The sequence below is a fragment of the Myotis myotis genome, unplaced genomic scaffold (genome assembly GCF_014108235.1).
Source record: "Myotis myotis isolate mMyoMyo1 unplaced genomic scaffold, mMyoMyo1.p scaffold_m19_p_6, whole genome shotgun sequence".
Lineage (NCBI taxonomy): Eukaryota > Metazoa > Chordata > Mammalia > Chiroptera > Vespertilionidae > Myotis > Myotis myotis.
Genome location: NW_023416368.1, coordinates 83,615,985 through 83,630,290, shown reverse-complemented (window position 1 = coordinate 83,630,290; position 14,306 = coordinate 83,615,985). Strand labels below are relative to the sequence as shown.

The 14,306-nt window shown below is 40.5% G+C and overlaps 1 protein-coding gene across 1 annotated transcript; it reads right to left on the bottom strand.

Moving 5' to 3' along the window:
• Positions 1 to 9,458: 9,458 nt before the first annotated feature.
• On the bottom strand, positions 9,459 to 10,574 carry LOC118658541 (olfactory receptor 18-like). The gene has a single exon (XM_036314053.1). It carries the CDS (start codon positions 10,572 to 10,574, stop codon positions 9,459 to 9,461), a length of 1,116 nt encoding a protein of 371 aa, XP_036169946.1.
• Positions 10,575 to 14,306: the final 3,732 nt, after the last annotated feature.

Below are 14,306 nucleotides of genomic sequence, written 5' to 3'. Positions count from 1 at the left end.
TTGATCAACTGGAAGAATGGAATTGCACCCACTGAGACAGGGAGGTCTGTGAGTGGAGCAAATTGGGAAGGAAAGAGAACAGTAGAAGTTGACATCTTGAAATGTCCAAATGGAGACATTCTGAATGGATAAATAATATTATTTTACTTACATACGTTACCAAGAGCAGAAAAATTCACAGACAGAAAGTAGACTGGAGTTTGCCAGGGTTCTGAAAGAGCAGAGGAATGGGAACTTAGTGCTCAGTGGGTACAGAGTTTCCGTTTGGGAAGATGGAAAAGTTCTTCTTTTTTTAAATTTCTTTATTGATTAAGGTATTACATATGTAACACTGCCAATGTCCTTAATGCCAAGGGTATAAACAGTACACTTAAAAATTGTTCAAATGCTACTGTAAGAAAGTAAAATACTTGGTTTCTGAGGCTGTCTTCCTTTCAGCCTGCATTTCCCCCATGGTCGTCAGGCTAATAGCTAATTAATAGCTCCTGCTATAGATATGCTAACTCATGAGGAATTCTGCTTGAGACTTGAGTGTTTTTGAAGAATAGTCTCTTGCCAGAAAGTGCCTCTCCCAAGGTGGGGAAATATGTGACAAATAGTGAATGTTTACCAAACATCAGCAGGATTCAACAGAGAGATTTAGAGATTTCTTGCTCTTCCTCAGATCCCTGCGGGTGCCCTGAGATGTCTGCTGCCATTAATCACCTCTTGTCCCTCCCATTTTCCCTTCCCTGATTTAAAAGAAGCCTTACCTTGGGGCTGGGGGAAGATGGATTTGAGGAACCTCTAAGGCCCTCACCTTCCCAATTGGACACCATCTTGATCAATAAACCTTTCCTTACTCCAAACTCTGACATTTTGAATATTGGCCTTTTGAAATGTTGGGCACATTCACTTTTAAACTGGTAACACTTAGTACATTTTATGATATATAAGTTTAACCACAATAAAAATATGAAATGAGAACAAAATAATGAAGAAAGATGAAGCCCTTTAAATTTCTCTAGTGATAGGATTGATTGGTTATTTGTGGTGGGCCCCATCAACAATACCTGGTAATTTATACTAATGAGATGATTCAAGATGGAGATTGGTCATGCCAAAAAGACTAACCAGGTAAATCAAGAGGTGGGGCTTTGGGCCAAATGATGTCAGCCCAGTGGGGAGGAAAGCTGGAAACTGTGTTCAACCAAATGGGCAATAATTCAATTTATCACATCTAGGTAACAAAGCCTCATTAAACTCTGGACACTGGAGCTCAGGTATGCTACCTGGTTGGCAAGACTCAGAGTATTGTGTCACATTGCATCAGGAAGGGGTAATGGGTCAGAATTTCATGGGGAGAAGACAAGAAGCTTTACATATGGGATGCTTCAGTATTCCCTGCCTATCTTCTTTTCACTAGTCCTAATTTGTATTCCTTTGCTGTAATCAAACTGTAACCATACATATAACACTGTCCTAAGTTCTATGGCTCATGCTGGTGATTCTTCAACCTGAGGAAATGCCCTCATTCTGAGTCACTTGAGCAAATTATTGAATGTGAGGGAGACCCTGAGTTTGTGACTCACTGGTATGAAGTGAGGGTGGCCTTGGGGACTTCTGAATTTGTGGCTGGTGTCTTAAGTCAAAACAGTCTTACAGGGACTGTTCTCTCACACTCTGTGCTTATGCAAACTCTGTAACAAGGAAGGGCATTGGATGAAGTAAAGCCAAGTTGGAGCCCCTCAAAGGCCTCCCAAAATCACCAGGAAGGTTTAGGTTGAGGATGATCCTTTAGAGTTGGCTGGTATTGGTGACCAGATGCCAAATGTCATGGCATGTGAGATGCTTCAGAAGGAGGCATGGCCTTGGTTACCGTGGCTCTCTGCAGCTGAGGCCGGTCCCTATGGGGGCTGATGCTAAGGGCTAAGTGGTACACCAAACACGTGGGACATGTCCCTCATAACTAAAAGGATATCTTTTAATTTTATTGTGGTAAAATAACAACATAAATTTACCATCTTAACCATTTTTGTTGTTGTTGTTGTTAATCCTCACCAGAGGATATTTTTCCATTGATCTTTTAGTGGAAGAGAGAGGGAAAGACAGAGAGAAACATTGATGTGAGAGAAACACATTGATTGGTTGCCTACTGCATGCGCCCTAACCAGGGCCTCGTGCCAGGGAGGAGCCTGCAACCAAGGTACAAGCTGGTGACAAGAATCGAACTGGGACCCTTTGGTCTGCAGGCCGATGTTCCATCCACTGGGCAAACCCAGCTACTGCCCATCTTAACCATTTTAAGTGTTGAGTTCATCAGTTAAGTACATTTACAGTGCTGAGAAACCAGCATCAGCATGCATCTCCAGAACTCTTTTTTCATCTTGCGAAATGAAACTCTTTATTTTCCAATTAAATACTCTCTATTCCCTCTTCCCCCAGGCTTTGGCAACCAAAATTCTACTTTATGTCTCTATGAATTTGACTACTTTAGGTGCTTCATATAAATGAAATTATACAGTATTTGTCCTTTCATGTTGGGCTATGTAATTGATGGAGGAGATGTTACATAGACTGGAAAAAAAAATTATCAGGATAATTGGGAATCATACATTCAGTTATCCTAAGAAAGTCTCAGTTGAAAATGACTTATTCAAACTCAGTATTAATACCATCCCATTAAAATTTCAAAATACCCTTGTATGGATAAGACATTGAATAGTAACCTATTTTCTCAAAAATATGGCCAAAATCATGAATCAGGAAAAAATGGATAAATAAAGAAAAATCATGGGGAAAGCATAAAAAGAATAAATAACAAGAAAGGGTGAGCTATGATTTTTTTTTTTTTTATAGTTTCAACAATAAATATTTTTTTTTTTTTTTTATTGCTTAAAGTATTACAAAGGGTATTACATATGTGTCCATTTTATCCCCCCGCCCTAGACAGTCCCCTAGCCTCCCCTATCCCCCAATGTCTTATGTCCACTGGTTATGCTTATATGCATGCATACAAGTCCTTTAGTTGATCTCTTACCCCCTACCTCCTGCCCCCCAACCCTCCCCGGCCTTCCTGCTGCAGTTTGACAATCTGTTTGAGGCAGCTCTGCCTCTGTATCTATTATTGTTCAAAAGTTTATAATGGTCTCTATTATCCATGAATGAGTGAGATCATGTGGTATTTTTCCTTCATTGACTGGCTTATTTCACTTAGCATAATGCTCTCCAGTTCCATCCATGACGTTGCAAATGGTAAGAGTTCCTTCCTTTTTAGAGCAGCATAGTATTCCATCGTGTAGATGTACCACAGTTTTCTAATCCATTCATCTACTGATGGGCACTTAGGCTGTTTCCAGATCTTAGCTATGGTGAATTGTGCTGCTATGAACATAGGGGTGCATATATCCTTTCTGATTGGTGTTTCTGGTTTCTTGGGATATATTCCTAGAAGTGGGATCACAGGGTCAAATGGGAGTTCCATTTTCAGTTTTTTAAGGAAACTCCATACTGTCTTCCATAGTGGCTGCACCAGTCTGCATTCCCACCAGCAGTGCACAAGTGTTCCTTTTTCTCCACATCCTCTCCAGCACTTGTCGTTTGTTGATTTGTTGATGATAGCCAGTCTGACAGGTGTGAGATGGTACCTCATTGTTGTTTTGATTTGCATCTCTCGGATGATTAGTGACTTTGAGCATGTTTTCATATGTCTCTTGGCTTTCTAGAATGTCCTCTTTTGAAAGGTGTCTATTTAGGTCCTTTGCCCATTTTTTGATTGGATTGTTTATCTTCCTTTTGTTAAGTTGTATGAGTTCCCTATAAATTTTGGAGATTAGGCCCTTATCAGATATGACATTGGCAAATATGTTTTCCCACACAGTGGGTTTTCTCGTTGTTTTGTTGATGGTTTCTTTTGCTGTGCAGAAGCTTTTTATTTTGATGTAGTCCCATTTGTTCATTTTCTCTTTAGTTTCAAGTGCCCTAGGAGCTGTATCAGTGAAGAAATTGCTTCGACATATGTCTGAGATTTTGTTGCCTTTGGATTCTTCTAAAATTTTTATGGTTTCCTGTCGTACGTTTAAGTCCTTTATCCATTTTGAGTTTATTTTTGTGTATGGTGTAAGTTGGTGGTCTAGTTTCATTTTCTTGCATATATCTGTCCAATTTTCCCAACACCATTTATTGAAGAGACTATCTTGGCTCCATTGTATGTTCTTGCCTCCTTTGTCAAATATTAATTGAGCATATTGGTTCGGGCCGATTTCTGGGCTCTCTATTCTATTCCATTGATCTATACGCATATTCTTGTGCCAGTACCAGGCAGTTTTGAGAACAGTGGCTTTGTAATACAACTTGATATCTGGTATTGAGATCCCACCTACTTTGGTCTTTTTCAGGATTGCTGCAATTATTCGGGGTCTTTTTTTATTCCAGATGAATTTTTGGAGAGTTCGTTCTAGATCTCTGAAGTATGCCATTGGTATTTTAATGGGAAGTGCGTTGAATTTATAGATTGCTTTGGGTAGTATGGACATTTTAATGATGTTGATTCTACCAATCCATGAACACGGTATGTTCTTCCATCTGTTTATGTCTTCCTCTATATCTTTTTTCAACGTCCTGTAGTTTTCTGAGTAGAGGTCTTTTACCTCTTTAGTTAAGTTTATTCCTAGGTAGCTTAATTTTTTTGGTGCAATGGTAAACGGGATTGTTTTTATAATCTCTCTTTCTGAAAGTTCACTATTGGTGTATAGAAATGCCTCGGATTTCTTGGGGTTAATTTTGTATCCTGCTACATTGCCAAATTCATGTATTAAGTCCAGTAGCTTTTGGATGGAGTCTCTAGGGTTTTGTATGTATAATATCATGTCGTCTGCAAATAAGGACAGTTTTACTTCCTCTTTTCCAATTTGGATGCCTTTTATTTCTTCTTCTTGCCGAATTGCAATGGCTAACACTTCCAGTACTATGTTGAACAGGAGTGGTGAGAGGGGGCATCCCTGTCTTGTTCCTGTTCTTAGGGGAAATGGTGTTAGTTTTTGTCCATTGAGTATGATGTTGGCTGTGGGCCTGTCATATATGGCTTTTATTATGTTGAGGTATGATCCTTCTACTCCCACCTTGCTGAGAGCTTTTATCAAAAATGGGTGTTGAATTTTGTCAAATGCTTTTTCTGCATCAATTGATATGACCATGTGGTTTTTTTCTTTCAATTTGTTTATGTGATGTATCACGTTTATTGATTTGCGGATATTGTACCATCCTTGCATCCCTGGGATAAATCCTACTTGGTCATGGTGTATGATCTTTCTGATGTACTGCTGGATCCGATTTGCTAGGATTTTGTTGAGGATTTTGGCATCTATGTTCATGAGGGATATTGGCCTGTAATTCTCTTTCATTGTGTTGTCTTTACCTGGTTTTGGTATTAGGGTGATGCTGGCTTCATAGAATGAGCTTGGAAGTGTTCCTTCCTCTTGAATTTTTTGTAGTAGTCTGAGGAGGATAGGTTTTAGTTCTTCCTTGAATGTTTGGTAAAACTCCCCTGTGAAGCCGTCTGGTCCTGGGCTTTTGTTTGCTGGAAGCTTTTTGATGACTGCTTCAATTTCTTCCATAGTTATTGGCCTGTTGAGATTTTTAGATTCTTCCTGATTGAGTTTTGGAATGTTGTATTTTTCTAGGAATTTGTCCATTTCCTCCAGGTTGTCTAGTTTGTTGGAGTAGAGCTGTCCATAGTATTTTTTAACAATCATTTGTATTTCTGTGGGGTCTGGTGTTATTTCGCCTCTATCGTTTCTGATTTTGTTTATTTGGGTCCTCTCTCTTTGCTTCTTGGTGAGTCTGGCTAGAGGTTTGTCAATCTTGTTTATCCTTTCAAAGAACCAGCTCTTGGTTTCATTGATTTTCTGTATTGTTTTTTTGGTCTCTATGTCATTTATTTCTGCTCTAATCTTTATTATCTCCTTCCTTCTGCTCACTCTGGGGTTTTCTTGTTGCTCTCTTTCTAATTCTTTGAGTTGTAGAGTTAGATGATTTACTACCATTTTTTCTTGTTTTTTGAGATAGGCCTGTAGAGCTATAAACTTCCCTCTCAGGACTGCTTTCATTGTGTCCCATAGGTTTTGGATTGTTGTGTTTTCATTGTCATTAGTTTCCAGGATTTTTCGAATTTCTTCTTTGATTTCATTGGTAACCCAATCAATATTTAATAGCATGCTATTCAGCTTCCAGGTGTTTGAGTATTTTGGTTGTTTTTATTGTAGTTTATTTCTAATATTATGCCATCGTGGTCTGCGAAGACGCTTTTTATGATTTCAATTTTCTTGAATTTGGGGATACTTTGCTTGTGACCCAATATATGGTCTATTTTTGAATATGTCCCATGAGCACTTGAGAAGAATGTATATTCCCTGGCTTTGGGGTGAAGTGTTCTGAAGATGTCTATTAAGTCCATCTGATCTAGTGAGTCATTTAGGATTGCTGTATCTTTGCTGATTGTTTGTCTATAGGACTTATCCAGTGCTGTTAGTGGTGTATTAAAGTCCCCTACTATGATTGTATTGTTGTCGATCTCTCCTTTGATATCTTCCAGGAGTTTTTTTTATGAATTTGGGTGCTCCTGCATTGGGTGCATATATGTTTACCAGGGTTATATCTTCTTGTTGTATTGATCCCTTTAGTATTATGAAGTGGCCTTCCTCATCTCTTGTTATGGCCTTCACTTTGAGGTCTATTTTGTCCGATATAAGTATTGCTACCCCAGCTTTCTTTTCCTTTCCATTTGCCTGAAAGATATTTTTCCATCCTTTCACTTTCAGTCTGTGTGAGTCCCTTCTAATGAGGTGGGTTTCTTGTAGACAGCAGATGTATGGGTCATGTTTTTTTATCCATTCAGCCACTCGATGTCTTTTGTTTGGAGCATTTAGTCCGTTTACGTTTAAAGTTATTATTGAAAGGTACTTGTTTGTAGCCATTTCTGTTTTTGTGTGGCTGTTTTCTTTCTGAGCTTTTTATTTCTTATTTTTATACCATTCCCTTTAGCATTCCTTGCATTGCTGGCTTGGTGGTGATAAACTCCCTTAGCCTTTTTTTGTCTGTGAAGCTTCTTATTTCCCCTTCAAGTTTGAATGATAGCCTTGCTGGATAGAGTATTCTTGGATTCAGTCCTTTGCTTTGCATCACTTTGTAAATTTCCGTCCATTCTTTTCTGGCCTGATGTGTTTCTGTTGAGAAATCATTTGACAATCTAATGGGAGATCCCTTGTATGTAACTTTCCGTCTCTCTCTTGCAGCCTGTAAGATTCTCTCTTTGTCATGAACATTTGCCATGGTAATTATGATGTGTCTTGGTGTGGGTCTTTTCGGGTTCACCTTGTTTGGGACTCTCTGGGCTTGTGTGACTTTTTTCTTCCCCACCTCAGGGAAGTTTTCTGATATTATTTCTTCTAATAGGTTTTCTAATCCTTGTTCATCCTTCTGTTGATCTGGTACCCCTATTATTCGTATGTTGTTTCGTTTCATGTTGTCCCAAAGCTCCCTTAGGCTCTCCTCTTGTCTTTTCATTTTTTTCTCCAATTGCAGTACATTTTGGGGGTGTTTTGCTTCCTTGTCTTCTAAATCACTAATTCGGTCCTCCGCTTCACCAAGTCTACTGTTGATACTTTCAATGGAGTTTTTCATTGCAGCTATATCACTCTTCATTTCTTCTTGGGTCTTACTTAAGTTGTTGATTTTTTCATCTGTTTCTTCTAGCTTCTTCCATATGTTATCGATTTTTTCATCTGTTTCGTCTTGCTTCTTGCAGAGGTTGTCGATTTTTTCCTCCATCCGGTTTATGCACTCTAGGACCCTTATTCTGAATTCTTTATCTGTCATGTTGCATGCCTCTGTATTACTTAGCTGCTTTTCTGGAGAGTCCTCCTTCTCTTTCCTTTGGGGGTTTCTTTGTCTACCCATGTTTGATCTCACTGACATATCTAGACGTTGAGTCATTCAGTGGCTGCTCCCTTGGTGGCAGTGACTCCTTGGTCTGTGGTTGCTCTTCGGGTGGTTGCGGTAGCAGCTGCTCTTCAGTTGGCAGCAACTCCTCTGGTGGGTGCTGTTCACAGCTGTGGTGGCTCTTCTGGCTGGTGGGGCGAGGTTTCACGTACAGCTGCTGTTCCTCAGCAGAGGGTGTGGTGCTCAGGAGGTTGCTGTTGCTTGGATCTGCTGCGTTGACTTAAAGGCACAAAATACAACACAACAAGGCACCACGTACCAGGCACTATACACAAATATATTCACGATATTAATAACCCCAAATAAAGGTGACCACCTGAATTAAGAGAATTAGGGGATAAGGAAGAAGGAAGAGAAAAAGATAAAAGAGAAAAAAGAAAAGAAAAGTAGGGACCAAAAAAAGGAGTGCAAAAATGAAATTGGGAAAAAGGAGGGGGGAAAATAAAAGCGAGATAAGAAAAGAAAAGAAAAAAAAAGAGCGAAAAGAGAGAATGAAGTGGAAGAGGGGAAGAGACTTTTTTATATGAGGAGAATACTCCTATAGAACAGCCATTAATCCTAACAAATTCCAGCAACAGCTCCCTGGAGATGAATGCAAACTAGAAACAACCAATAATATAACGATGAAAATAGAATGGAGAACACTAATCCCAAAATAAAATAAAGAGAAAATAAAATGGCACTTTAAAAAAAATGGTAAAATGGTAGCAGTAATAATACTGGTTAAAAATAAGAAGGTAGTAATTAAAAGGGTAAAATCAGGTGATGGAAAAAAGAAGAGAAAAAAAAAGAAGAAAAGAAAAAAAAATTGGTTTCTTAGTTAAAAGGTGAAAAAAGACAAAAAAAAAAATATTGCAGTAGTGAAGGTCCTTCGGTTCTTCTATTCTTCAGTGTGGCTCGCCTTAGACCTGCCAGGTATTCAGGAGGGTGTTGAGTTTCCCTGCGATACACTGTTCCTCTGTGTTGTAAACCACAGTCCTTATTTTAAAGCAAGCCGCATTTGTTTCCCAGACTGCCTTATTTTGTGTTTAGCAAAGAGTCAGTTTGTGGGTCAGCCTCTGGGTGGCAGTGCTCTGGGGTTGGCCTCTGAGGCTATAGGGCCTCTCTGTCCAGTGGGAGTTCACTGCCCAGAGCTGGCTGCGTAATAATTACCAGTGCTGTGTTGTTGCTGGGATTCTATGATTTTTTAAAAAAAAAAACAAGACTGCTCCTGACCAAGAATCCCGGGTAATCCATAAGGAAAGTTAGAGGGATAGACTGAAGTATGAGGCATAATCCTGAAGGGGTTATGACATAAATTGGGAGTACAAAATAATCTCCCAATTGCATTACAGCTGTTCTAAGAGGGAAAATTGTGTGAGCAGAGAGCCATATAGGTACCTATGCATTGTGTGACTGCAGATTCAGAATCTGGTTGCACATGTTTGATTTTACTGCTCTTTCCAGTCTATGAACCAAAAATGATAGCACAGGTGTAGAGATCAGACTATTCTTCTGATCATCCTCCATAGGGCACTCTTGATGTCTCTGTTCCTCAGGCTGTAGATGAAGGGGTTCAGCATGGGGGTGACCACAGTGTACATCACTGAGGCCACCGCATCCTTCCTTGGGGAAGATGACACAGCTGAACTGAGGTACACACCAAGGCCTGTTCCATAAAATAAGCAAACAACTGACAAGTGAGAGCCGCAGGTGGAGAAGGATTTATATTTTGAACCTGCTGATGGGGTTCTCAGAATGGAGGACACAATTCTATAGTAAGAGAAAAGGATCCCTGAGAGTGGGACACCACCAACAATGGCTCCAGTAAAGTAGATCAATATGTCATTGGTGGAGGTGTCAGAACAGGCAAGGTTGAAGAGTTGAGAAGGGTCACAAAAGAAATGAGGGATTTCCACATCTGCACAGAAGCTAAGTTGTGACACCATCAAGTACTGCAGCTGGGAGACCAAAAGGCTTATGAAAAATGACAGCAGGACCAACAACCCACAGAGGCGGGGGCTCATGATGACTAAATAGTGTAGAGGCTGACAAATGGCCACCAACCGGTCATAGGCCATTACAGCCAGGAGTAGACTTTCCAAACATGCAAAAAGAGAAAAAAAGGTAACCTGAGTCAGGCAGCCTGCATAGGTGATGGATTTGCTGTGCGTCTGGAGGTTCAGCAGCATCTTGGGAACTGTCGTGGTGCTGATACTGATGTCAGCCAAGGACAAATTGGAAAGGAAGAAGTACATAGGTGTGTGGAGGTGGGAGTCAGACATGACAGCCAGGATCATGAGTAGGTTCCCGAGCATGGCTACCAGGTACATGGACAGGAACAGGCCAAACAGAAGAGGCTGCAGTTCTGGATCATCTGAGAGTCCCAGGAGGAGGAATTCAGAGTCAGCTGTCCGATTCTGTGGTTCTATGCATATAGGACATATTTTGAAAAAGAAGAGAGTGCTAAATAAATGAGACAAGTATAGAGGCGTCCATATTTTGGATTCAAGCCATTCACAAATAGTTACACTTGAGGACCATATACCCTCCTCGCTCATGTCTGAGTTGTTAACTCTTTTTAGAACTCTTTCCTTATTGATGTCTGTGATAGTCATCTATTTCTATATACACTTTAGAGTCACTGGGTCAAAGAATATTAGAGAAGAATGGACATTTTGAGATAACAAATCCATCAGCAGTTCAAAATGTCAGCCTTCTACTTTTGAAAGAAAAATATGGAATGAGAAATATTCTTTTATACGACAAACATCATTATATTTGAAAGACACTAAGAAGCAGTTGAAAGTACTTTATCTCATGCAAATGCAGTTTAAGAAGTTTCCTTAATTTGAAATATAGTCTAGAAAGAGCTTAAACCACATTAACTCTATTCTAATTTAAAATAAAATGTTCATAATGAGATAGCATTTTGACATGGCAAATATCTTTAAGGGTTTTCATCTTTATTTGGTTTTTGACATCCGTCTTTCATGGAGATAAGTGCTCACTCAAATGGGTGGGCTGTCTGGTAAACGTCCCTCAAATATAACTCATCTATACTAATAAAAGCCTATGTGGTCATCATGCCCTCACACAGTGAAGCCCTCATGCTGCAATGAGCGATCGCCAGGAGGCTGCGTGTGCAGTGGGTGTGCGCGGGTGGGCGAGGCTGCATGAGCTGCGAGGTGCATGTGGGTGGCCGGGGACTTGACACAGAGTCCCCAGCGGCAACTTGACCTGGAGATGCACTGGGGGAGCGAATGGTGGCTGTTGTGGCCCAGGGCTGGCCCAAGGCTGAAGCAAGCCTCAGATGGTGGCTGCCGCTGCAAGGTCCCGAGGCTCAGGCAATGAGGGTCGGGCCAAGGCTCAGGCAAGCTGCAGTGTCTGCGAGGGCCGAGGCTCAGGCAGCCTTGCAGCTGGCAGTGGCAGCAGCAGAGGCATAATGGGGCATCGCCTTCCCCTGATCACCGGGTCGCCTCCCGCAGAGGGGGGCCAGAGGCAGCAGCAGCTAGGGGGTGATGTGGGCAGTGCCTTCCCCTGATCGGCCAGTTGCCTCCTGCAGAGGGAGGCCAGATTGCAGCATAGGCCCACTCCCCATAGGAAGCAGGCCTAAGCTGTCAGTAGGACATCCCCTGAGGGTCCTGGACTGTGAGAGGGGGCAGGCCAGGCTGAGGGATGCCCCCACAATGCATGAATTTTCGTGCACAGGGCTCCTAGTATATAAATATTTGGTCTTGGTAGACTACATATTTTAAAAAATATGAGTCTTTTTTTGTTTTGTTTTGTTTTTTCTTTGTTTTTTAAAAATATATTTTTATTAATTTCAGAGAGGAAGGGAGAGGGAGAGAGAAATAGAAATATCAATGATTAAATAGAATCATTGATTGGCTGCCTCCTGCACACCCTCTACTAGGGATCAAGCCCAAGAACCGGGCATGTACCCTTGACCAGAATTGAACTGGGGACCCTTCAGTCTGCAGGTCAATGCTTTATCCACTAAGCCAAACCAACTAGGGGAAAAAATATGTTTTTGTTAAGTGAACAAAATCATACAGCATCACTGATCCTGAAGATGATAGTAATTTACAATGCACCTATGATTAAATAATAACTAACTTTTATGAATGCTTATGCCAGGAGCCGTTCCATGCTTGCTGTTTCAAGGGACCTGGCATATATGGCATACTGTTCTTAATATGTTTGCTCACCTTCTTGGCACTATGTGTTTTAACCAAGGTCACCTCTCTGAGAAAGGTTGTTTCCCCAGGTAGGGATTTTCCCCTGAAGTTAGGGAGGGAATAAAACCCCTTAACTAAGTGCCAGGCGGGTAATTAATCACTTTAACTACGAACAATCATGCTTAAGCTACATAATCTTTACTCCCTGGAATGGAGATAAGAAACGCCCTAACCTTTGGAATAGAGATTGATAGGATTGGAATCAACTGGTATAAATACAGATGTAACAAGACAACAGGACACAGAACATAGACACAGAACCTACACACAGAACCTAGAGACAGAAGAGCTTCGCTGGAGAGAACATGGCAAAAGATCCTGGACAGAAACTGGAGACAGAACCTAGAGACAGAACCTAGCGAGAGAACCTGGCTGAAGAACCTAGTTCTAACCTGGCTACAGAACCTGGATAGAACATGGCAAGAGAACCTGACTAGAACCTGGTGACTGAACCTGGCTGGAGAACCTGGACAGAACCTGGCTGGAGAACTGGAGAACCTAGCAAGAGAACATGGACACAGAACCTGGCTGGAGATCCTAACCAGAACTTGGCTGGAGATCCTGGCTAGAGATCCTGGCTAGGCTGCTGATCAACTGAACGCTGTCTCCGTGTCATTCCTTCTTCGCCGACTCCTTTGGGAACCCCTGGACCTGCTGGGGTGGGACCCCAGCATACTTACATTTACTTTTCTTTTTAGAAAGGTTATTTTCTTTCAGTGATACACAAACCAAGAAAAACATCTGAGGTTGAGTTTGCACTTTACTGTTTAGTTTTATAGTGGATGGGTAACACTTCTTAAATTTGTCTCTAATCAGAATCATTTGTGAAGGGTTGATTTCTCATCAGAACCAACCCTCCAATGAACAGCGGAGAAATTTAGGGCAAAGTTTCCTTAAACTTTAAGTTGGCTTTCTTATGCCAGCTTCAGAGCTTTCCAAGTCAGTTCTCCCTCACAGAGGGATTGCATTTCTCCTAAATCAGACCCCGGAAGGCAACTCGCAGGTCATTTCTCTTCACGGGTCAAAACAGAATTGCTATTTTGTCAAAATATTTATTCCTTTGTGTGACATGCTAGATTCCTATGTGTATAGCTGATCACTTCTATTTTATAAACACTGCCTAAATGTGCATGCACTACATCATAAAAAACTATTTTTGCTTTAAAAAATGATGTAACGTGGGAGAGACTAAAAGGGAAAAGAACAAAGGCCACTATTGCCAACAGCTGTGTAGTCTGCTCCTCTGTAACAGGGGAATATTAATTAAACTGACCTCAGAGGGCTGCTGTAAGAAATAACACTGAATTATAAACATAAAATATTAAACACTGGTATCAATGCAGGTTGATCATTATAATTACCTATCCATCTTTTAAGCTTAATGATGGGCTGGCCATAACCTAGAACCAATGAAATCAGAATTTCTACACATAAGTATTTTGGGTATATTAACATGTAGCCAGTGGAGGGAACCATTGCCAGGCTATTTATAAAAGTTGTACTAAGTTATCAATTATTATCAATACCATTTTACCCATTACCCATATGAAAATATGAATATTTAATAATACATGCTGAAGAACTCATATTTATTATTGATAAAACTTGAAGTTACTTCGCTATTCCTGCATGGTCTTCTCCTGCGCTTAGTTGTCCGAAGGGAAACATTGTCATGGATTTGCTGGATGCATTCTCTTTTCAATATTTTTATAATGCTAGCCTTACGCTATGTATACATAAGCAGTTTCCTTGAAAACTTATCTAAATACTCTCATGCTGCCCATATTGCTGCCTGAGTTCGCATTTTTACCACAGCATTGCATTCCAGGTCTCTCTGTGAAATGCATACATCACTTTCAGCACTTTAAATGATGATTAGTATTACCTGATGGATAATCATTTTCCTTTTCAATTTTTTATTATGCCAGGGCTAAGAAAATTCTTAAGTTCCTTGCCACATCAAACAAGTGAGAATTTTCTAAAGATATATTTAAAAACATGTAATTGAGAGAGCTGAAAAAATTGACATATGTGCCATTTTGCTATTAATTACCTATACTTGTTTTCCCAATAGAAGACTGAGACAAAATCAACTACATGCTCTGATTG

What these genes read in the sequence shown, in the direction of transcription:
- LOC118658541 (XM_036314053.1), bottom strand. Translation starts at nt 10,574, where the DNA reads ATGACTATCACAGACATCAATAAGGAAAGAGTTCTAAAAAGAGTTAAC.